This window comes from Dreissena polymorpha, chromosome 9, assembly GCF_020536995.1.
Source record: "Dreissena polymorpha isolate Duluth1 chromosome 9, UMN_Dpol_1.0, whole genome shotgun sequence".
Lineage (NCBI taxonomy): Eukaryota > Metazoa > Mollusca > Bivalvia > Myida > Dreissenidae > Dreissena > Dreissena polymorpha.
Genome location: NC_068363.1, coordinates 81,025,977 through 81,052,447, shown reverse-complemented (window position 1 = coordinate 81,052,447; position 26,471 = coordinate 81,025,977). Strand labels below are relative to the sequence as shown.

The 26,471-nt window shown below is 34.9% G+C and overlaps 1 protein-coding gene across 1 annotated transcript; it reads right to left on the bottom strand.

Annotated features, from left to right (window-relative positions):
* Nucleotides 1-489: 489 nt before the first annotated feature.
* Nucleotides 490-25,502, bottom strand: LOC127846217 (uncharacterized). The gene is made up of 6 exons (XM_052377389.1): nucleotides 25,463-25,502; nucleotides 24,842-24,944; nucleotides 2,109-2,213; nucleotides 1,326-1,547; nucleotides 782-1,040; nucleotides 490-552 (listed from the first exon to the last, which is right to left on the bottom strand). The coding sequence occupies exons 1-6, from the start codon at nucleotides 25,500-25,502 to the stop codon at nucleotides 490-492; spliced, it is 792 nt and encodes a 263-aa protein (XP_052233349.1).
* Between the last annotated feature and the right edge of the window lie 969 nt (nucleotides 25,503-26,471).

Below are 26,471 nucleotides of genomic sequence, written 5' to 3'. Positions count from 1 at the left end.
CTGCCTCAGGCGCGGGAGGACCTCATAAACTTCGAAATACACACATAATTAGGAGGCTGCTAAGAGCTTCGCCGATCTTGGATCCTATTATTTACGAGATTACAAAGGAGTCATGCAAGTGAATAAGCTAACCAAGAGTCAGTGGCTTCAGATGGGACATTTTAGGATCTACCAAACTCTTGTTTTCAATGAAAAATGTAATATTCAAATAAACAAACCATTGGCAACACTGAATTCCAGCAATGGACATTAAGAAGCATGACAAAAGATATGTAGAAATTTGACCTATTCTGTATCCACATTCTAAGTTCATTGGCAAGTGATAGTTTAAGACTATTTGCATTTTTTAAAAAGATTTTTATTTTTTTATAACAATAAATCACAGACTGAATCACATACTGAAACATGAACTAAATAACTTATTTTATCCAATTAAATTTAAGTACAAACATAAACCAACTTAACATTAATGCTGTAACAATTATAGGGTCAGAGCGCAGTCATGTACTTGACACACTGCGATAGGTGTTTGTCAGAAAACTTATTTGTTGACTGAAAACAGCAATAATTAAACCGTACATATGCAAAGCCAAAAGGGACTTGGCCATCAGGAAGATTAGGATCAACAAAATTGTAATTTAAAAAATCTGTGTCATTGAAAAAACTAGAGATTTATTTTTCTTTATTTTGTAAGGGGAATAACTGAATCATTTGTTAGTCAACACAGTGCCTGTAAACACGATGACTGTTTTAATTTATTTACTTAATTTAATATAATTACCATTTCGAGACATTCCTTAATATTTGGGTCCGTGATTTCATCAGCAGCAGTTGTCTCCCCTTCACGACCCGTCATCATTGCAAAAAGCTGCTTATTCAACCAGTGAAAACCTGGTCCGTCCTGAGCGAGTGACATAGCCAACAGCCTTCCCACAATCCTGTATTGCCCCTTTTCCACAAGTTGAAGATCATGTCTGAAAACCTTTGCTCCATCTGGTCCTTCAAAAAATTTCGAACCTCCAAGCTCTGCTATTGCCAATCTGCAAATATGTATACCTTGATTGGTCCTGTACTAGAACTACACTGGTTCTGTTCAAGTAATTATTGGAATTGAATAGGCTTTGTGCCTGTAATGTACTAAAACAGAACTGGTTTTGTATTGAGTTGTACAAGTATAATACACGTTCTGTAATAGTTCTGTACTGTTACTGCACAATTACTGTTTGAATGTTCTAGTTTTACTACAGTATTTTATTTAAGCTTGTGTTAAATAATACAAGACATCTTTTTTAATGTTAGACATGTGATGATATAATGAAGCATACCGGAAAAATTCTCTTCTTGGTCCACCATGGTCCTCACCAATCTCCTCGGAAAACTTGACAAACAATTTATTCTGAAGCTTGACCGTCGTCTTTTCTAATAGTCGTATGGCACCATTTAAGGGCTTGGAACGGGTGATCACACAGTTTGTGTGGTAATCTTTGATGTATCGGTTCCGAAACTCGTGTAAAACATCAGCCACAGACGGCTCTGTGGAATCATCGCTAAATGTAAAATAAAAGTTGAGGTTAATTATATTGTAATATATTAACAACAGCTTTCCCTATTGTTCAGCATAGATAGTATACTGTACATTTTGTGTCTGTCACTGCATCTAATTACCACAAAGACATATTTGAAGCCATGGTAATAACGTTGTACATAATGCAGCTGGAGTTACAAATTGTGTGCACTCCACTCATCGTCTTCTCTTTATTACCCTACATACATAAACAGGGTTTGAAGCCAATACCTCTACTACTATTGAGAAATAGCCAGACAGGGAAACCTATTGGGAAGTGGCATGACGTGACAATGAAGTAAGATGGAAAGTAAGATGGAAAGTTAGCGGACATTGTGAAAAGCATGGCGCGACTTAATGTGATGACACGCGTGATTCCTAATTAAAAATCCCCAAAACTTAACAAAGACGGGTAGATACAACTACAGCTTTGTCACAAGGGTGACTAACAATACCCCCACACCGCTTTGTCACAGGCATAGCAGCCATGCGTATGGTTTAGTTCAAGGGCACATAACTCTCAGGAACAGGTTACATATTTCACCTTATGGTTCTTGGTTCCTGGTGCTGCATTGGCTCTAGTAAAGCGCTCTGTATTTCCTCGTCCTCGCTGTCTAGAATCTCGATCTCTGGTAAGATGCTTTGACACCTGCATTATAAAAACATTTTCAATCTCAGTTAATGAAATCTCCAGTCATGCAATCTTAACCCTTGCACCAATTTTTGTTTTTCATAATGACAAAGACCAAAACTGCAAACAACTCAGGGGCGTAGCTTCATTCAGGCACTATAGGCACCTGCCTATCCATTTTTTTAAATCCAAGCTACACCCCTAAAAATGTATAGTTCAAGTTTGAAAAACTGCGACGGACATACGAATGTTTTCGTGTATATGTCTTTGATCTTAGCACATATCGTGTAATGTTGATATTTGTTAAACGTTTCGTAGACAACAGTTTATTAAAACGTGTACTGATTGCATTAATTGTGTTTAACAATAAATGAAGATATACATATATAATCAATAGATGATTTTCAAATACTGTAGGTGCATAGGTTCTTTTTAACTGTCGTGAACCTCTAGACAAATAATAGCACAAAATGTTTGTATAAGAATACATATTTTGTCATTGTAATAGTCATGTTATAGTCATTATTGTAACCTAAGCTTATCAATTATTACAACGTTTTTTTTACGAGATACAGGTACACACTGTGCAAAATAATAAGACAGAACACATGCATGTATACACACATACACTCAAATACACGCTTACAAACACACATGAACATACGCGCGCACTCAACCGCAGACAAACACACACATACACACGCGCACCCGCACACACGCGTTTTACACAACCAGCACACGCACACATACACATACGCGAGCGCTCGTTCGCGCGCGCGCACACACACACACACACACACACACACACACACACACACACACACACACACACACACACACACACACACACACACACACACACACACACACACACACACACACACACACACACACACACACACACACACACACACACACACACACACACACACACACACACACACACACACACACACACACACACACACCACACACACACACACACACACACACGCACGCACGCACGCACGCACGCACGCACGCACGCACGCACGCACACACACACACACACACGCACACACAAACCATACACGCGCGCATTCACCCTCAAAACTGAACCTGCGCGCACACTCCTTTCCACGAACATGCACAACACAGGCGCATAACACACGCGCGCACACACACACAAACACACACCCACACGCACCGAACCACCCTCCACACACAATTTAGTAGTTTTTGTATTGGTATATTATTATTATTATAAGTTACCATACAATCTACGATGTTATATAATTATATACTTTTATACTCAGATCACTATTTCAATTATTTTGTGCATTTCCAGTGTACGGAAGTGCGCTTATGTATATCTCTATTGGAGATAAATCGTTTATTGTTGTTTTCTTCTCACTTTTGTGATTATTTCTGTTTGCTTCTTTTTTTTATGGACTATTCAGCTGTTTGTATCCATATTTTTTGTTTTCTTTTTTCGTTTGTATGTAATGATATCTTATGTCTTATACTAGAAACGAACTGGGCATTTTTTAAAATAGGGACCAACTGGACAAGCATACACAAATTATCATTTACACCACCCTCCACTTCTTTAAATGATTAAGATATGTACTTTAAATGTAAAAGGGCTAAATAATAAAGACAAACGCATAAAAATCTTCAAATGATTAGACGAAAAAAATTATAGTATAATCCTATTACAAGAAAGTCACTTGACACATACTTTAACACAAACCTTAAAAGATGAATGGGACGGAGACATCTATCTTAGTGGTCAACATTCTAATAAACAAGGCGTGGCCTTTCTGATAAAAAATAATATTGGGATCCCAGTCGATAATTTTTACGAAATAATAATTGGCAGACAAGCGAGTATAGATATCAAAATACACGAAACACAATTAACATTAATCAACGTTTACGGCCCTAACATAGATGATTCCACTTTTTACGAAACATTACAATCCTTTATAAATAATAATCAAGATAAAAACATTGTAGTCGGTGGTGATTTCAATACTGTTCTTAATCCATTATTAGATAAAAAGAAGGGCAACCTTTATACTCATCCTAAAAATAGAAACATTTTAAATAACATAATTGAAAACTACAATATGATAGACATCTGGCGTACACTATATCCAAACGAAAGCAAATTCACCTGGCACTCAAACACAAAACCAACAATATTTTGTAGATTAGACTATTTTTTAATATCTGAGTCTCTTTGCAACATTATTGACACATGTAACATAAAACCAGGATTTATGACTGACCACTCTTTAGTTGAACTTAAACTGCACAATATACAACCTGAAAGAGGCCCAGGATACTTTAAAATTAACAACAGCCTCTTATTAGATACACAATATCAAACACAAATAAAACAGGAAATATTAAATACAGTTCAAAATAATAAAGATGCAAACCCAAATACCTTATGGGAAGTAATTAAAGGAAATATACGTAACACAACAATTAGATACACATCATTTAAACAAAAAGAAACACACAAACTTGAAACTGAAACCATCAAAACCATTGAAACCTTTGAAAAACAATTGCATCAAACAAACACAAACGATTCCACCGACATTGAAAATGAAATAACGTTAAAAAAACAAATATTAGATAAAATTTATCATACACATCTCAATGGAATAATACTAAGAGCGCGTGCACAGCATGTTGAACACAATGAAAAAAATACGAAATACTTCGCAAACATTGAAAAACGTAGAAGTGAACAAAAAACTGTACACAAATTAGTAGTCAATTGCAAAGATATAACAAACAGAACTCAAATACTAGAAGAACAACGTTTATTTTTCGAAGCCCTCTATAAACGAAAAAATGTTGAAAATAACACCCTTTTTAAAAATACACATCACGCTTTAAATCAAGAAGAAAAACTATTGTGTGACGGATTTCTAAATGAATATGAATGTGGATGAGCACTAAAAGAAATGCAAAATAACAAAAGTCCAGGATCTGATGGCATCACCATTGAGTTTTATAAAATATTTTGGAATGATATCAAAACACATTTAATTAAATCACTAAACTATTCATATAATAATGAAAACCTAACTACGCTTCAAAAACAAGGTATAATATCACTCATTCCAAAACCTGGAAAAAACTTAGAATCCTTATCAAACTGGCGCCCAATTAGTTTACTCAACAATGATTATAAAATGGCAACTAAAAGTATAGCAAACAGAATAAAAAAAATATTACCATCAATCATTTCAAAATCTCAATCTGGTTTCATAAAAGGACGTTAGATTGGTGAAAACGTTCGTCTTATCCAAGAATGCATAAACTATTTCAACAATTCAAATGATCCTGGTCTAATATTATTTGCAGACTTCGAAAAGGCATTCGATTCGCTTGATCATTCATTTATGTTCTCTTGCATAGAAAATATGAACTTTGGTGAAAGTCTCATTCAATGGGTAAAACTATTCTATACGGATATTAACAGTTTAATCATTAACAATGGCTTCTTTTCAAACAGTTTCAACATCGAACGAGGGGTTCGACAAGGATGTGCACTCTCATCATCGCTATTTATTATTTGCATCGAGTATCTATCACATCACATCCAATCAAATAAACACATAAAAGGCATATCACTAGAACCTGACGAAGAAATCAAACAGTCCCTATTTGCTGACGATGCAACTTATTTTTTAAACGACAATTACGATTCTTTCCATAACCTTATAGAATCGCTAACCCTGTACGGAATGGCATCGGGTCTTAAACTAAACAAAAGTAAATGTACTGTGCTACGAGTAGGTCAATTAAAACAAAGTAATGTCCAATATAAAAAAGAAATGAAATTTCATTGGACATCCGATGAAGCCACAACGTTAGGACTTACTTTCACAAATAATGAAAAGGATACAGTTCTTAAAAACATACTACCTAAATTACAAAATTTTAAAAACTGCTTAAAATCATGGCATCACCGTAAACTTACACTTATCGGAAAAAAACACAGTATTGAAAACGTTTGCACTTCCTAAACTAATTTATGTATTAACAGTCCTCCCAAATCCACCGAATGATGTTATTAACGATATAAAATCAGCAATATTTAATTTCATATGGGACGGTAAGCCTGATAAAATAAAACGAACTCAGCTAATTCAATCTGTAGAAAATGGAGGTATCCAATTAACGAACATTGACTCATTCTTGAATGCAATCAAATGCAACTGGGTTAAAAGATACCTAGATAGTACCAATACGAGTAAATGGAAATTATTCTACCAGAAAATCCTAAAAAAATATGGTGACTCTTTACTCTTTGAATGTAACATCAACAATACTATCCTACATGAAATTGCAAACGAAAACATATTTCTGTCTGATGTTCTATCAGCATGGAGTGATGTCACTCATAATCTAGAAACCCAAAACAGCAGTAAAACTATTTTATGGAACAATAAAGACATAACTTCAAACAATAAGACGTTTTTCTATAAAGATTAGTTTGAACGAAGCATTAAATATGTCGACCAATTATATGACTACAGAATTAAGGATATCTACTCTTTTGCTAATATATGCTACATATACGGAATACCTTCAAATAATTTTCTGAAATACTACACACTAATCAAAAGTATACCCATACATATTAAATCTGAAATCAATACAAATAATACACCATGTACTCAAACAACATTTGTAGAAAACATACTTGGAAGAAAAAACAAAACAAATAAAATATTTTACACACTACAAATTAAAAACCCTACAGAAAACTCCAAAATCCAAAATAAATGGCAAGTCCTTTTTGGAGAAAATGAACTTAATTGGAAAGACATATTTACCATGCCATATAAAGCAACTATTGAAAGCACACTGAGAAATTTTCAATATAAATACATCCATTGAATTATAGCTACAAATAAATATCTCTTTAAATGCAAATTATCTAACTCAAATCTGTGTGACTTCTGCAGTGAAAATATTGAAACTATAGAACATCTTTTCTGGGAGTGCAAACACATCCAGCCTATTTGGAATCAATTAATATCTTTTCTTGAACAACATCAACTAAACGTTAAACTATCTTTCTTAAATGTAAGTTTCGGAATTAACTCATTGAAATCAATAGACAGTAATAATATTGTGAATTTTATGGTTATATTGATGAAATATTATATCTTAAACATGAAGTACAAAAAACAAGTACCAAATTTTAATTGTTTTGTCCATAGTCTTAAACTAAAAATCCAGATTGAGAAAGAAATAGCCCTCAGAAATGACACATTACAAATCTTTGAACAAAAATGGAATCGGATTAAATTCTCATGATGTTTGTCCACTTATATACATTTCACTCTAATGTTAGTTTATCTCTCTAAAATAGTTTTGTTTATTTTTATTATTAGTTTTTTTTTCAATCTAACAAGACCATTGTGAATATACAACAAAACACACAAGCCCAGTATGCTTTCTTCCGCCTTTATACAACTCATCATTTTTCATAACTATTCCTCTGTTGTTCTTTTCTTTTCTCTCTAAAAAAATAAATACTATATTAGCATATCTTGTATAACATGTCTGAACTTTATTGCTTTGTACAATCTCTATGTTGTATGATCATATACATGTTTACATTGTATGTATGATATTGAATAAAAAAAAAAAGTTTGAAAAACTACCAGCAAGACAAGACTTCAATGTACCTCACGATAAACTTTTGATTTTTCTGCTGTATGTTTCCTCATGCTTATATAACACAGTATTACAATGTAGAAAAAGCAGGGCCTTGTTTATGCAGTACACTTAAATATTTTTTTTACGTTTATGGTGTGGTTAATTGGTCTTCATGGGTGATTTCCCAGTGTAGTACAAGTAGGAATCCTGATTAATTGTATTTATATATAACAAGTACATCTATTAGTAAATATTCCAAACATGTATTACAGGTCGCCGTGGCGTAATGGATATGGTGTCCGCCTAGCAATCGGGAGGTCATGGGTTCGATCCCCACTGTGGGAGCATTCTTTATATCTCCCCCATAGACACCAGACATGGTTATAGTCCCAGGAAGCGGACTCAAGAGCGTTTCCAATAAGCCTTAGGCTTTCGATGCAATCAAGCTTAAATAAATAGGTTTAAACTAAACTTAACATGTAAAACTGAAATAGCTAGGATAGAATTGCATGTTTTAAAATGGTTTGTGACTGGGCCAGCTAGCTCAGTTTGTACAGCGCTGGCCTATAAATCCGAGGATCGCAGCTTTGATAAAAAAAACTTGTGTGGGGATTTACCGGTAACATGAAATCCCTTCTACGGTCATTATCCCTATTCCTCATATTCAAGTAGGACAGTTGTCAGTAACTGCTGTAAGTGTGTGCACTAAGTACTGGTAAACCATCTTACCCAGAAAAGTAAGAGAAGGTTAACTGACCGCTATGATATAACTGGAATAATGTTGAACACAGCGAACAAACCATCTAAACAAACAAATGTTTTATTATTGACATAAAGCTGTATTGCCAAATATTTCATCAAAATTACTGCGGATAGTTCTAATAATTTCAATTTCATTTGATGTTATAAGAAAGTACAGTTTACTTAAGCTGTAAAGATCTAATCTAATTGCGTACGTCACTACTGCACTTTGACTGTCGGAGACTGTTGTTGTTGCTGTAGTTCCCGATCGTCGCCGTATCAGATTAAAATTCACCTACGAAAAGTCATTCAAAACAGGGTTTGCAGATTTATTTACAAATGAGTTATCATTTGATAATTGGGATATACAAATTATATAGCATGCATACGAGAAATAAGCAGATAAAGCGCGCCAAATTATACATGTTACTTACTATAAGTTGAATTAAGAATTTTAGCCTGAATTTTTGCATTTGTGAAAAACAAATTGCACCTTTGTATAAATTTATCTTAATATTTAGTCCCTCATTTTTCTGACTCCATGAATCATATTTGCTCATAATTTCATTCTAAAATTTGTGGATGGTTTTTATCTCTATAAATAACAACTTTTAGTCAAATACTTAGTGGTGGTCATACCTCAGGATCAGGTGAAAGAAGGTTGAACGATTCTGGTGTTGACCATGTAGTATTGATGGTCTAAACAGATGATATTATATAATTGAAAATTTTACATTTCAAATCATGTTTTAAGAATTGAGAGGTTTACATATTATACTGTTATCAACTTTAAAACCCTTCACAGAGGAATTTTTTTGAAATGTTCTTGCTTTAAAATGAATTCAGGAAATCACACTTTAGCGTAAATACCTATATTTTACATATGGATTTACTAAATACTAGCAAGATGCCTGTCAGCAAAATGGCGTACCCATTGTCAATAGTTCTTGTTACTATTTAACAAGCTGCGCAACACACATATTTGAACTTTGACCTTTAATGTGACCTTAACCTTTGCCCAAAGGGTGCCCGATTTGCATGTGACATGACTTTTCCATATGGTGGACATTTCAAGCAAATTATTTTTTAAATTGCAAAATGAATGATGTTACATTTCACACGAACTGTTATTTGTCAAAATTGGACATTTTTGAGTTTTTTTTAGACCTGACCTTTGACTTCTTATTGTTATCTTTACCTTTGAGCTAAGGAGAAAGTTGTTACACTTGACACGCTATCTCTACATGGTAAACATTTGCGTTAAATTAATTTTAAATTGCAAAATGAATGCTGAAGTTGTAGTCCGAACAATCTGTTTTATGTCCAAATTTAACATTTGACCTTTAAGTGTAATCTTTGCCTTTGAGGTAATAAGACCTTTTTACGCATGACACGCCATGTCCACATTGAGTTTGTAGTAAATCATTAAAAAAAATATGATGAAAGATGAAGTTACAGACAGGACAGTATTTATAGCCAAACTGAGACTTTGACTTTTAAGACTGACATTGACCTTCGAGTTAGGGAGACGGTTTTTAATTGTGACACGTCTATTCGTGGTGGACATTTGCGGTCAGTTATTTTGAAATCGCATGTTGAATGATGTAGTTACAACCAACACAAGCTATTTAATGGCCAAATTTGACCTTTGACCTATAAATATGACCTTGATCTTTGAAGTAGAGATGGGCGTTACACGCGAAAGACATGCTGTCTCCTCATGATGGTCATTTGTGGTAAGTTATTTTAAAATTGCAAAATGAATGACAACGTAACAGTCTGGACTAGCTTTGTTTTGGCCTAATTTAACATTAAACCTCCAAGTGTGAGCTTTACTTCTGAGGTAGAGTGACAAGCGACATGTCGTCTCCTCATGGTGAACATTTGTGATAAGTTATGCTAAAATTGCATAATAAAGGAAAAAGTTACATTCCAGTCTGTACATTATGGCTAAATTTGACCTTAAATCTCTAAGTTGTACCTTGACTTTTAAGGTTGGGTGACAGATATAACACGCAACACGTTGTCTTATGATGGTTAACATTTGTGGTTATTTTAAAATTGCACTATGAAAGACAAAGTTACAGTCAAGCTTGCACCACACACGCTTGTACACTCTACCATTGTGATTGCTATATCGAGCTTTCTTCTAGCAGGCTCGACAAAAAGCCATGATAATTGAGTAGTTCATAATGACAGGCATCAACATTTTATACCTCAGAATCTGGAGAAGGGAGGGTGAACGCCGCCTGAGTGGACCCTGTAAACTCGCTGGTCTAAACAGAGATTTGTCACAGATATGACGAATGCACTGCCTCTTTGAAGCAGGAAATGTTGATTTAATATTGTTCAGGGTTTTTCTGCCTATTTTGGCAAAAGGAGTCTGACCAAATTGGAAATTTTTTTATCGACAAAATTGGTCATTTTGGGAAATTTTGCTTCGATGAAACGGCTCATTTGGGAAAAAATTGTGAATTAATCATGCTTAAATAATTCAGTGGTTTAACAAATAAATTTGTTTTTATTTGTTATTTTGTCTTCTTTATATAAACAGATGCAATATTGGGCATGTTCAACGTTAATTCAAGTACTGCAGTTTTGTTTTTCAGTTACAGTTACACTCTGAGATAAGAACTGAACAGTCAAAACCTTATAGCAGATATTTTTGACCAAAACAAACACTGGTTAGGCCAGCATTTTTATTTTATTTGTTTAACGGGAAATTAAAAAAAAATGAGTCGGGGGGGGGGGGGATAAATAAAAATATAATTATGAAAAGTGAGCAGTCTACCAAAAAAAAATTAAAATAAAACTGTCTAAACTGATTATTTATTTTATTTTTGAAAATATAAAATTAAGCCAATTTAACCTTATATACTTGCATTAATCTTATTACACTGTTGTAGAAGCTTTTTATAATAATAGTAAACATATTTTTATATATATTTATATGTAAAAGCACCTTTCGCATGTAGTATACTATATTGCTTCATTTGAGACCATTAACCACGCCAGGTGTGTAGTGTATTATAGTGATCGTTAAACTTTTGTTGAGTCTTAATCATATGTTTGTTTATAACAAATATAGCATGCATTTGACTTAAATAAAAAAGAATTAAAAACTTGTTATATTGTTTAATAGCTTTTAATAGCTACCAACTTTGTAACTTTCATCCATGGAAGGAATATGCACACTAAATAATACTATTTAATATACAACAGACTTGCTTTATATCATGATAATTTGTATCAATCATGATAAAAATGAGCCACGTTACAGGAAATTGGACCTTACGGCGATTGCGACCATTTTTTGCTCCAAAAGAGCAGTCTGATCAGGATCCAAACTGTTCAACATAATTGGCATTCAGTTATTGTCAGTACTTCTAAAGATGTTAAGCGAACACTTTGAATCCTGATCAGACTGCGCTTGAATTGATCTTGATCCAAACTTTGTGTAGTGAAAGTTCTAGTACATAAAATGTGAATATTGTATTTATGAAACCGTGAGTTATAGACTTATAAAAATATGTGCTGCATTTCATTTTATATTCAAAGAGAGTTATAGTGTTTATATATGTAAAGTGAACACAAGAGGCATGACTACAATATTTGGTGTGTAACATCGTTATAAGGTTCTCTTTGAAGTTTGTTCAAATCATGCAGAAAATTTGCCCTCCCTTGGGGTTACTGTTTTGCTTATAAATATAAATAATATGATCATTCTCTGAATCCGCAAACCCCTATAGTGGTTCTTTGCTAAGTTTCCTCAAAGCATGTCTCCGTGGTCAAAACTGTTTGCGCTTCAGGGATCAACTGATTTATATAGATTAATGTCTTTGATAATCCCTAACAACACAGACACCGCATGGGTCAGGGGTTTAATATTTGGTGTGTAACATGTTAGTGTTTTCTTCTTCTAGGTGTGATCAAATCATACATTTGGAGTTAATAATAACCCGTCCTTGTTTCGCATGCGTAATATTTACTTATATAATAAAGGGTTAAACAATATTATTCTCTCAAAACGCATGGGTTAGGTGAAATTGTATGGCGGTAATCTTCGTAGGATTTGTATCATGTCCACTGGCTTCACATTAGCCCCAACAAAATATTGAGGTAAAAGACACAATATACCTAGAAACCTAGATTTATTTCATTGAACATTTTCTTAAGGGAAAGCCGTATAAAGAATTATATAGCACATGTAGCAACGATTTAAATTGTTCTAGTAGAATTACTCTGCTGACTGTATATAACTTACTCGCAAGATTAATTATATATAGAACACAACTTCTGAACTATGTAATTGTATATTTTAAAATAGTATTTTATTTTAAAAATTTCGTAAAAGACTCACAGTATTGTCAAAATAAAATGGTTTAAACTTTTGCACATATTATTTTGTTCCTCTCTTATTCACAGTTTAAGTTCAAATGAAAATTTCTTTGGAATGTGTTGTCTGTATTATTTTAAGGAGAAACACCAATAACATGTTTTGGATATATAAAAAACAGAGAGAGCTATATAAATGTGAAGATAATAATAACCCTTGGAACAAATACATAGAGCCGATTGAGCACCAGGGCCCTTGCTACGCTTTGGGGGATTGGGGCCGGGGCCCTTAGAGGGGGAAATTTCACGTCGTTTTCGGCGAAAAGGGGAATTTTACAAGGTCTTTTCACCAATCATTCAACACTTAATATTGCTCTATTTTAATGTAATTAACATGAATATACATTTAATCAAAGGTTTATAGCAATATACCAGCTGGCAACATAGGTATAAAAGTATAAAAAAAAAAAATGTTTTGGAGGGGGCAATTTTAGTGGAAATAGTGGAAAAAAGTATACTATTTTAAGGTGGGAATGGGGCCGAATTTCGGCCCCGAAAACGGCCAAACGATGGCCCTGAGCACATTTATCAACAGAGCCTGAGGTGTGATAAATTTATTTGCATTCCTTGCAGTACAGATCTTGCAGTATGAAAACATTATTTACAGTTGATTGAACATCATATTTCGGCTAAATAATAACTCATTTTTGAAAAATAATGTCAAGAAAAATAAATAAAACTTTCTTGTGACTTTGACGGACATACGAACATCGGGACCCAATGTTATTTTCTTCAGAAGCTGTGTTGCATACTTTTTTTCTAAATAAAGAATATATAAGGGTGGTTGGGGAATGGGATTATTGATGCAAGTACTTGTGGTTCAGTCCTCATGTTCATTATAAAGAAACGTAAAGTAGTACTTCTTGGACATTTTTGGGATGTTGATTTTTATCTATAAAAATATTACAGGATATGCATTTTTATAAATACGCATATTTATTAAACCTACCCAAAACTGTTTAACACACAGAAAGTTATCGATGGTGACACCTCTGCATCATCTGCCAAAACTCATGATTATTTTGAATTTCGTGTCACATAATATGGGCATGATGTCAACAATGGTGTTCTGAAGATTATCTTTTCTAATTGAAATTTTTTCTGCTCCGTTTTTAATTAATTTGATTTTCAAATATGCTACATTTGTCTCGTTGATGTTAATGTCCACCATTTTTGAAAAGCAATATGAAAATCATTTGTTAAATACTCACCGATTGGCTAATAGCGTGTGGTATTGGCTGCAATAGCCAATGAAAATCGCTGACGCTTTACAAGTCGAATAGGCACAACGAAACAACCTATATTATAAACAAAATTTGAACAACACTTTCGGAAATCTGCGCATTTTTTTTCTAGTTTTGGATAAAATACTAGGTCGGCGGGTGAAATGTAAATATAAAAAACGAAAGTGAAAAAGTTATTTTTATTTGTATTCGTCGAAAAATAGGATCGGTCGCTCCCGTTAAACAGATAATAAAAAAATGCTGGCCTTAACTCAAATGAGCGTTATACGGCCTCTTTTGCACAGTTTATAATTGAAATGGAATTTATCACGGGAAGAGAGACTACATGTACACTAAAACTGGTCATTGTCTCGCATGCTTGCTACGTTCTGTGATTAATAATTTAATAGTTAGAACTTTAATGTGTTTTATTTCTTTCAAATATATGTGTTTGTGTGTTGCATAAACATACATGTATGTACTTCCATTAACGTGTAAATACGTTGATTATAATTTGCAGTATAATATATTAATTATACATGTACTTGATCTCAATGTTTAAATAAACGATTTCCATCCAACCACGTAATTGCAAAGTCTCTGAACTTTGATAAGTGGACAATAGAGGACATTTGGCGGTCTACACACCGACAATTGGGGATCAGTATGTGTATATTCTTTTAAGGACATCCGAGTATTCACACACCAGCGACTGAGGACAGGGTGTGTATTTTGAAAAATGGAAATGTGCGGTGTTATACACAACCTACAAACACTCACTGAAAAAAACTTCAAGTTAGGACATGTTTAGAAAACCATTTTTTTTAACGTTTTTGTATTATTTCTAACATTTTGAGACATATTTGCATTTATGTCAAATGGGACGTCCTCATTTGCCAAGTTTGTCCCCAATCGCTGTTGTGTTAACTGATTCAGGTCCTCAATATAAGGTGTTTTAGAGCGAGCGCACACACACACACACGCACGCACGCACGCACGCACGCACGCACGCACGCACGCACGCACGCACGCACGCACGCACACACACACACACACACACACACACACACACACACACACACACACACACACACACACACACGCACAACACACACACACACACACACACACACACACACACACACACACACACACACACACACACACACACACACACACGCGCGCGCGAACACACACACACACACACAATTTTGTCTTAATATACTTGAAGGGGGATGAGTGTCAATCACATTAAAATAAAATTTAACGTTTCCCCAAGTAGCTGTCGCAGACAGGTTCTGACGATTTCACTTAAGAGTTCACGTTCGGTTGTGGTTTGCAAGCGTATGGTTTTAAATCAAATAATTATCTCATTATGAGCAGCGAGTGCGCAACCACAGAGCAGATATTTTACTGGAACCATCATAGCCTAATAAAATCACTGCCGTTATAACCAATAACGTGATTATAACCAAGCCACGTGGTACAATAATGTTCCTCTTGTTATTTTTTATTTTATTTATTTAGATAATTTATTTTTATTAAAAAACCTTAACTTATACACTATTTTCAAAATGTTAAAGAAAATGTTAATTCTTTTCAGACTATAATTTTTAAACAAAAAATATTACATTCTTCCAAATCTGGACGGTTTTTCTCGTGATAGCGGAGATTCTATGTGAGAGCATTGAACGACAACTTTTCGTGGAGATTTTCTGTTTTGCTATCCTTACATATGACCATACCAAAGAGATATGACGGCGACGATTTGTTATTTAAAATTCACATGAACGTGGCCTCTTTTCAGATCTAGTTGGCTTGTTTGTAGAAGCGTGAGCCTACAAATCAAATGTTTTTTAAAGACATTGTTTAGATAAAACGCGGATGATATACACTCAAATATAAGTTTTGAACAAGTTGTCGGGATAATAAACATAACTTCAGTTTTTCACAATGGCAAATAAGTTTCTGCTGTATAGCAGCATGATATACATACTAATAGGAAATCAGGCTCATTTATACAACAAATGTATCCATACTTACATACTTGTTTTCCAATACTGGTGAATGTGTTATGCCATTAACTACGTTTAAACTAAGGGGCATATTTTTTCTCCAATAGATTTAATTCGGAACTCGCGCACTGTGGGTTTTTCCGATTTCTGAGCGCGCGCGGGAGGTACAAACATTGTCATTAATACAGTAATGACCAGTAACGTCGATATCCGATTTGCTTCCCATTCGGTAGTGGATTATAAGTATCTAAACGACAGTAGTGTTTCTTTAAGGAAATGTCAAAATTCAAGTATTTTGTTGTTATTACTATAACTATTATTATTAATTATTACATTTAACAAATCTAACACTGATATACATGTATGTCAGCCGTTTAATACAGGATTAAAGTCTAAATACACCGTTCAGATGTACAGCCACCTATGCGAATGGGTCCAGAAGCTAATATCCTTAAAAGACATGAAAAACAGACTTTGTCAGCTGTATGGTAATGAAGGAACCTATACAAACGGCTTGACATATGCAATATTTCTTCTGAAGAACATTATTCATGTTCTTGTTTTCTCGGCATGCTTTATAGATATAGCAAATAAAAGTAATGTATGGTAAAGCTCGTTAGTAATGTGCCATCTAATCAAGGGTCTTAGTCTTTAGCAAATAATTTTGGGAGCAGTTGTCTAAAGGTAGGACGCTGGCGTAGGGATCGAGAGGTCCCGGGTTCGAATCCCGCCCAGACCACTGGAATTTCCTTGAGCAAGAAATTTATCCCACATCTGCTCCTCTCCACCCAGGTGTATAAATGGGTACCTGTGAGGGAAATAAGCCAATGTGCCGTGGCTGCATACTGCGCCAAGATGTTAACGGACGACTTATGACCCAGTGATCAGGGAAAAACTGTAAAGCGCCTTTGAACGCACATCTCGAGTATGAAAAGGGCGCTATATAAATGTGGTATAAAAAAAAATCTTTTCTTATCAGACTAGATTAAAGAAAAGCATGACAATAGAGCTATATCAATAGACATATAAATATCCAACTGATATGGAACTATGTATTAGTTCTAGTAATACGAATGGACTAAGGATAGTAAGTTTTTTGTTGTTTGGTACTTGTCTATATGATTTTAAATATATTTGAATAGTATAATGTATATATGATGGAGTCACTGCCTTGGTAGTTTCGTTGACAAAAAAACTCCATTAAAACTGATTGCCCAGGTATACGCACAGTATATGCAATTACATAGTTACGTGACCGAAGCTGTTTACATGTACATGCAGCATTATATCGTGTAACATAGTATTCTTACAAATTAAACACAATCGATATTAGTTCATCCAAAGAAAAATGATTAAATCATGGTATTTTTATCAACTATAACGAACGTTTGAGCAGAAAAAGTAGTGTTTACTATTCAGAGATAAAGAAATTATTGATACACTCTCTTTTCAAATATGCTAGTCTGCTTTTGTTTGTACCGACCGCACGTGCTCATATATCGGAAAAACCCAGACTGGAGAGTTCCGAATAACAACTATTGTATTTATGGTCGGAGATCTGAACGCACAAATTCTGCCAGAGCTGTACACTGATGACTACATTCCGGTCAAAACTCTGGTCTCATCTGTTTCTTTAATTGTTGCCTCGTTCTGAACAAAATGGGCTTAATCCATGTGTGTGTTAAGTGTCGTCCAATGTTAGCCTGTGCAGTCTACAAAGGCTTATCAGGGACGACACTTTTCAAATTATCTGGATTTTCGTTTGGAAGAGACTTCCTTTAAATGAAAAAGACATTAACAGCAAACTGCACGGGCTAATGTGGAACGACACTTTACGCACAAGCTTTAAACCCAGATTTCCGAGAACAAAGCTTCTTCCATTGCAGTGTAATTCCCGCAGGGCGCGGGTTATTTTGCAGTTGTTTATTATGTTTGCGGCCTAAACACCCTCGTACTGACGGAACTCGACTCGATATTCTTGTCCAAACTCGCCCCCAAGGGCTGTTCGTGTTCGGTATTGTATACTATTTCCATGCGAACACCTGCCAGTTTAAGCAAGAAATTGACATGTACTTCAAAGTTGTTTATTTTGTAAGATTAATTTTGAATTTATCTAAAAAGAACCAAACCTACTATTTCTTCATAAAGGTTCACCATCAGCCAAACATACGACAGTTCGAGTTTGTAATTGTGCAACTTCAAAAACATGATTTGTAAGTTGACGTATTTAGAAATGAATTCGAATAAACTTTTAAATATAATACAAAAGTGATGTTGCCCTTTCTTCATAGAATATGTTCAACAAAATGTAGTTGCACACACCGGTTTCATCTTATGCGGCAGATTAGAATCGACTATGCCTTTGCACTAGTGATTTTGGAATTGTAAGATAGCAGTTAAAAAATATATATCTTTCATTCAAAATTATAAACGATATTGTTGTAATATTTAATGGTATACACATTCCTTTTAATGAATTTAATATATTTTGAATTGTAACAATTATTACAAGTGTCGACTGCAAACATATAATTTAAAGGAATTTCAATGGGTTTGCGAATGTAAACATATAATTAAATTGAATTTCAATGCGTTTTTTTTTTAAATATTGAAGTGCCTTGTGTGCATGCGTATTTCGCTTCAAGCGTTATGTCCAAATGAAATTGCCATTAGCATTTTGACATTGTACTATATACAAAAATACACATGTGTGCATAAAAGTATGCTGACGGTATAAAAGTTAAAGCGAGACTATACGATTTTGTCAAATATTTATTAATTTATGTAAAATGTATTAATAAAACTAAACATAAATTTCAAAATAAATTAAAATAAAAGTTAAGAAGACCATGTGTCCAAAAATGCAAAATAAGCCAGATATTTAATTCTGAAATCGAAAATGGCTGTACAGCCGAATTCGCCAGTGGGTACATCATGCATGCACGATGTGAATCTAAATTTAGTTTAACGGTTCATTTTAAATTCCTGCAACGATATATATTCATTAGAGACACAAACACCAACTAAAAAGACGAATGCTTCGGTTATTGTAGGAAAATATGTACGAAATATCTTCGTCACAATCGGCTCGGGGCGCTAATTTGTCTTTGCTGCATTTTATGAAATTCGTCTTAAATGTAGAACTTTGCTTGCCTATTTTGTGTTATTGTAACATATTTTATCAATATATTACAATTTAACACATAAATCGTATAATATCGCTTTAACATACCTTTATGTAGTATCACGTTGTTATGTCTGTACGCGTAGTTGTATAATAATAAGAATAGCCTTATACACGTTAACAATCAAAGTACTTGACATGCATACGTCCAGTTAAAACAATGCATGGTCAACAAAACTATGGGCGTTCCTAGATGGGACAAAACATGAATATTGAGTCACTCCATCGGATGTGACGTCACACTCAGAATGATCGAATCGAGGCGATTTCCGTTTCAGGCCATTGGCTTCTTAAACTCAATATATTCAAGATCACAACAACAACGCGTATATGTACCTAGGTAGGCGGAAGGCTTTTTTTCATTTGGTCTTACTATATGTGTGAACGGCTAGCAAAACTATATTTGATGGCACAGCAGTGTGATAAATTACATACCGAAAAGTAATGTATATTCGTCGAAAAGAAAAGTCCTGATTTTAATAACTTTTTAGACACGCAAAGTCGTGGATGTCTGATCTTGGAGAAAACAATATGAATGTGCGTCGGTCATATTTCGCAATGTTTGTGTTAAAATTGATCGGCAAACCCTCGAAACCAACGAAGATGTATGTCCAATTAATAATATTGCTTCATGTTTCTGTGCCAAGCAAAGCTGAAATCCATGCTGTTATGTTGAAATAAGCGTTGAAAACGCTCTCATATTTATACACTCTTTATAATACCCATGTGATAAAACATGTCATTTTCTGTAATACTCATCATGCTAATTTCATTCCTGTGTATTCCTCAAAGCTGTCAGCACTCTAGCACATGCCGCTGTGTGGCATAACAAATTAAATATTATAGTAAATACTAGTATACAAAATATTATACGCATTGATAAATTATAAACAACCGAAATTCAATTGGCAAAAAATCCTACATATGCTTTGGAGCAGTGTCAATATTTAATAAATACCGATCTGATTATGAAATGGTAAAGCTTATTGATGATGTTGGAGAGCGATGCCAGATGATAATACAGAAGAACACACAAAGTTAATTACTGCTTTTGTATGACAAAATTACATTTTAGTAGTTGAACACTCAGAATGACGTCTGTAGACGCAGATTAACTTACATAATTGAAATTCACATCCATTATTAAAGTCATATCATTGCCGCCATTACCCTAATTTATCCAATACTTATGGAAGACAGTCGAATATTCAGTTAGTGTTTTTCACAGTTTAAAGTCTTCATAAGGGAAACTTTAAGAGTATTTACGGTACTTAAAGTTAATATTGTGCGTTTTTATGTTCATGTCACAGGCCTTTTTACCTTGACCTTAGACCTGTTAACGTCAAAATCGATGGGTAAATTCTTTTCCTCCCAAGTAACCTACCTACCAATTAAGACGATGACATGTCTTAGCGTTCAGAAACGAAATTGTCTACAGAACAACCATGCGACAGACTGAAAGGAGGGCAATTGCTAAGCAATATATTCCGCTTCTTGAGTGGGTACATAATACTTTCTAATTGAAGTTTGCCATATTTACCATCTTTTATTCATTATTAAAAAAAAACAGAAGTGTTATTTCCGTCATCAACGTGCATACGTACGCGTCAATTACCCGAACTAAATTGGGTTGACATGTAGAGTGACTTTCATTAACAAGAATTCTTACACCATTTAATTCCTTCCCAATTTGACATTTTTTTACTTGCGACTCAAGTTTATATTAAATTGATACGAGAGATAACCGCTGTGACATATTTTGCAATCTATACTTAATAGTGACCTCCCTTTTAGGAAAATAATTTAACACTTAGCTGAATATATATTATATTTCATATATGATTTTTTGTGCCGGGTCCCTATGGTGCTAATATCAATAGGAAACGAATATATGCAGGATGCTATGTCGTCAACTTTAATGTTGTTATTTATTGTATTCGTCATCCCGATTGTGAGTACAATGATATAATCGACACAGCGTGCTCTATGACAGTTCAATGATTAGTAAAATTATGACAAAATGTGAACACAAAGGCGAGCGGGGATAACAACAAAGTCAAGTGGTTATTTGATCTAGTTTGTGGTAGTTTACAGCTGGTGAAACTTGATTGTTTTTCGCCTCTACATCTATTGGTATAAAGCTGAAACTGGACTCGAGAAACTTAATAAACGTTCCTAGTTTTTAATTATGTTTTGTATGTGTATTTCCTTGTGATTGTTGGGCAATGTTGTAATAAACAGAAATCAATGCAATACTCACTGTATAATGGGAAGGGTTTAACCTGCATGTAGCCCTGAATAATTGTCGCTTATCATTTGACTGTCGCTTATTATTTGATAATGTATATAAGTCGCGCTCCTGGAAAACGGGGCTTAAGGCATATGCGTAAGTTTTGATCCAAATTAGCTTGTGAAGTCAGCATTAACTGGATATTCGCTAAGAAGAGACTTCCTTTAACCGCAAAGTACCATACAAGTGGATATATCCGCCCGTGATTAGTCCGTGCAGAGTAAAAAGGCTTGTCTAAAACGAAACTTGCACATTGAATAAGCCCCGTTATTGCAGAGTGAGTCTGATGTTTATAAGTCTAGCCAATGCAGATAAACAGCGCCATATCAGGCAACTTGCTATGTGACGGAAGAGAGAGGCTGATGTTGATAAGTCTAGCCAATGCAGATAAATAGCGCAATATCAGGCAACTTGCTATGTGACGGTAGAGTGAGGCTGATGTTGATAAGTCTAGCCAATGCAGATAAATAGCGCAATATCAGGCAACTTGCTATGTGACGGTAGAGTGAGGCTGATGTTGATAAGTCTAGCCAATGCAGATAAATAGCGCAATATCAGGCAACTTGCTATGTGACGGTAGAGTGAGGCTGATGTTGATAAGTCTAGCCATTGCAAATAAATAGCGCAATATCAGGCAACTTGCTATGTGACGGTAGAGTGAGGCTGATGTTGATAAGTCTAGCCATTGCAGATAAATAGCGCAATATCAGTCAACTTGCTATGTGGCGGTAGAGTGAGGCTGATGTTGATAAGTCTAGCCAATGCAGATAAATAGCGCAATATCAGGCAACTTGCTATGTGACGGCAGAGTGAGGCTGATGTTGATAAATCTAGCCAATGCAGATAAATAGCGCAATATCAGGGCTGATGTTGATAAGTCTGACGATGCAGATAAATTGCGCAATATCAGGGCTGATGTTGATAAGTCTAGCCAATGCAGATAAATAGCGCAATATCAGGCAACTTGCTATGTGACGGTAGAGTGAGGCTGATGTTGATAAGTCTAGCCAATGCAGATAAACAGCGCAATATCAGGCAACTTGCTATGTGACGGTAGAGTGAGTCTGATGTTGATAAGTCTAGCCAATGCATATAAATAGCGCAATATCAGGCAACTTGCTTTGTGACGGCAGAGTGAGGTTGATGTTGATAAGTCTAGCCAATGCAGATAAATAGTGCAATATCAGGCAACTTGCTATGTAACGGTAGAGTGAGGCTGATGTTGATAAGTCTAGCCAATGCAGATAAATAGTGCAATATCAACTCGCTATGTGACGGTAGAGTGAGGCTGATGTTGATAAGTCTAGCCAATGCAGATAAATAGCGCAATATTACCTTGCTATGTGACGGTAGAGTGAGGCTGATATTGATAAGTCTAGCCAATGCAGATAAATAGCGCAATATCAGGCAACTTGCTATGTGACGGCAGAGTGAGGCTGATGTTGATAAGTCTAGCCAATGCAGATAAATAGCGCAATATCAGGCAACTTGCTATGTGACGGTAGAGTGAGGCTGATGTTGATAAGTCTAGCCAATGCAGATAAATAGCGCAATATCAGGCAACTTGCTATGTGACGGTAGAGTGAGGCTGATGTTGATAAGTCTAGCCAATGCAGATAAATAGCGCAATATCAGGCAATTTGCTATGTGACGGCAGAGTGAGGCTGATGTTGATAAGTCTAGCCAATGCAGATAAATAGCGCAATATCAGGCAACTTGCTATGTGACGTCAGAGTGCGGCTGATGTTGATAAGTCTAGCCAATGCAGATAAATAGCGCAATATCACCTTGCTTAAGACGGCAGAGTGGATCAGCGTAGGTTTATTCGTACACGCCAGTTTAAAATCCTTAACAGACGCTGTCGGGATTTTTTCTCGACTTAGACTGTATTATATGAGCATTCCAATATGCAGCTCATCAAACGGTAAATTTAAAGATCAAACGAGAAGCCATGCGATGAGTATTTGTTTGATGCACTTACATATTGTATTGTACATACATACAGTCTAACCTGTCAATAAAGACCACTTAAGGGATTTGGTCGTTGTGGTCTTTGTTCACAGGTGGTCTTTATTCGCAGGGTCGATTGAAACTTTGCAAAATATGCTAGTAGGATTTTAACAGGTACCTTATCTATGTATGTGCTCTATTGCTTAAATTGTTGAATTCTAATGTCATAAAGGATTGAAAACACAGTTTTGATTTTATATTTGTTATTTCAATTTCCTTATGTTTTTATATTTTATTTAATTTACCATATGTGTAAATAACTATTGTTATATATGAGTATGTACTTGAACTGACAAATTCCGTATCGATAATCTTTGCACGTCTTATCACAGAGAAATAGAAGGAATGAATATCAAAATGTATGTTTGTAATTGGCATTGTAATTGTAACGAAACCGCAAATTTCCTTAATGAGGTGATGAAAGCCCCAAACTTTTGTTTGATATTTTTGGCAATTAGTACATTAATCACGAGTCACTAAAATACAAAGGCAACTTCTTACACTTTCGACAAACTGATAAATGCATAAAAGAAGCAATCAGCTATCAATTAGCAATGCGTGTTAAGTAAACAAACAACTGCTACCGAGTGCAGTAAACTTTCACTTGCTAATATCGCCTTAGCGACCGACGAGTCTATTTGTTAGATGTTTATCACGTGACTATCACAGCGTCATGGTGGCCATTTTTGTTATTGAAAGTTGCGAAATCGTTGATTGTTATGATTGAAGTGGTCTTTATTAGGTATCAAAATGGACATTTGGGAATGTAAAAAAGCGGTCAATGGTCTTTGTTCGCGGATGGGCTTTATTCGCAGGTACAATATATAGTGAAATCGTTCAGGAGGAAATCGTTGTGGTCTTTATGGACAGGTGGTCTCTGTTAAAAGGTGGTCGCTGGGACAGGTTGGACGGTATTTTATGTTTTTTTATGATGCAAAGTTTTAACTTATTTAGTGTTTTAAAGTGGTGGTATTATGTTATTGTATAGCACGTACATTTCAGAATCAACGTGATTACCTAATTAATGTTTAAATGTTAGGTGGTATTTAATTGAATGGGGTGTTCATTTCGGGTACTAGTACCCGCAAACAAGATAGCTTCCGGTTATGTACAATATCTTTGTCCTAGAGGCTAGCACCGTCGGTCTATCCACCGCCGTGTTCTTCCCGTCGACGTAGCTCTCGGCAAATATATTGTATGGTTCGTGTGAAGGGACTGTAATAACAACGCAGAAAAATATATCAAAGATATGTAAGATGTTTATGTTCTGGCGGTCAAGTGGCAAATGCCGACATTAATCACAATTATTCAACAAGAATAATAACATTCATCAAAACATGTCAATAGTGTTTTACAATAAATACAATAAATACAGTTAATACAATACATACAATAAATAACTTACGTTGCAATTAATTAGAACAGAGATTATAACAATACAATGGTAAAAGTTTATAAATTGTTTTATCACTAACCTGTAATAACAACGCAGAACAATATATCAAAGATAGATAAGATGTTCATGTTCTGGCGAACCCAACCCCGCGAACCAGTCATGCGTGTAATAGGTTTAGGTGATACAAACTGGTTAGGTTGTTAGCTGAACTGTAGTGACTGTTTGGAAAGGTTAATAGTAAAATAGATAGATATTGATGATGAGATTTTGTAAAGAAATAATGATTTGTTTATTTACTCTGTGACATTCCAAAGGGAACTTCCGGGCCTACACTGACCATAATCGCCGACAAATTCACTTTGGATACGACCAGCCATTTCGCCGCCGACAACTTTCGCCCGACGACAGAGTAAACGGCAGCGAATTCGCTTGAACAGTTTAAGTTTGAAGGAATAGTGTTTTTATTTAGACACATTCAGTAATGAAACTGGACTTAATATTTCTTAACATATGTAAGAAAGTTAATATTTGTATAAATCTCACCAAATTGTCCGAAATAGAGGTAACAATTGGATTTCAATAAAACACGATAAGTTAAAAAAAAAAAGGTTTAAATCTGAAGTATCGTATGTTTTCACTATAAAAAAATACATGTTTTCATATGTATTTCATAACCTATTTTATACCGAAACCAGTAAATACACTCTATACAGCGTATATAAATCAAGTTACTTGTAAATAATGAACATTAAATCAAACAAAACAATACTTGAAAACCAACATGAATACCAATGTAAGATGATAAAATTTATTTTGACATTGTGTGTGGCTGCACTTAGATTCAAGTGAAATGTCATGAAACATATGCCCTAAATTTATTTTCGAAAAGTATATTAAAGATCTAAGTTATGAGTAAACAGGATCTAAGTTTGAATAAAACGGGGCGCCGAATATACCTGATAAAGTAATAAACTTGGCTCTGTTTCATTTTAAACTCTAAGACATAAGGTTATAATCCAATCCCTTACGGAATCCGGTTAGGGCCAAGTTGATTGTCGCGTGTCGACCTTCGAGGTCGACGCACGACATTCAAGCGACATTCTCTCGACGCACGATACGACGCGCGACAATCATGCGACCATCAAGATTTGAGTGTCGCATATCGCGCTAGGTTTTAGAAAAAAAATATTGCAGAAAATCTTGACTGTCGACTGAATTGTCGCGCGTCGTATCGTGCGTCAAGAGAATGTCGCTTGTATGTCGCTTGAATGTCGTGTGTCGAACTTCGAGCGCGACACTCGACATTCTCTCGACGCACGATACGACGCGCGACATTCGATATGATA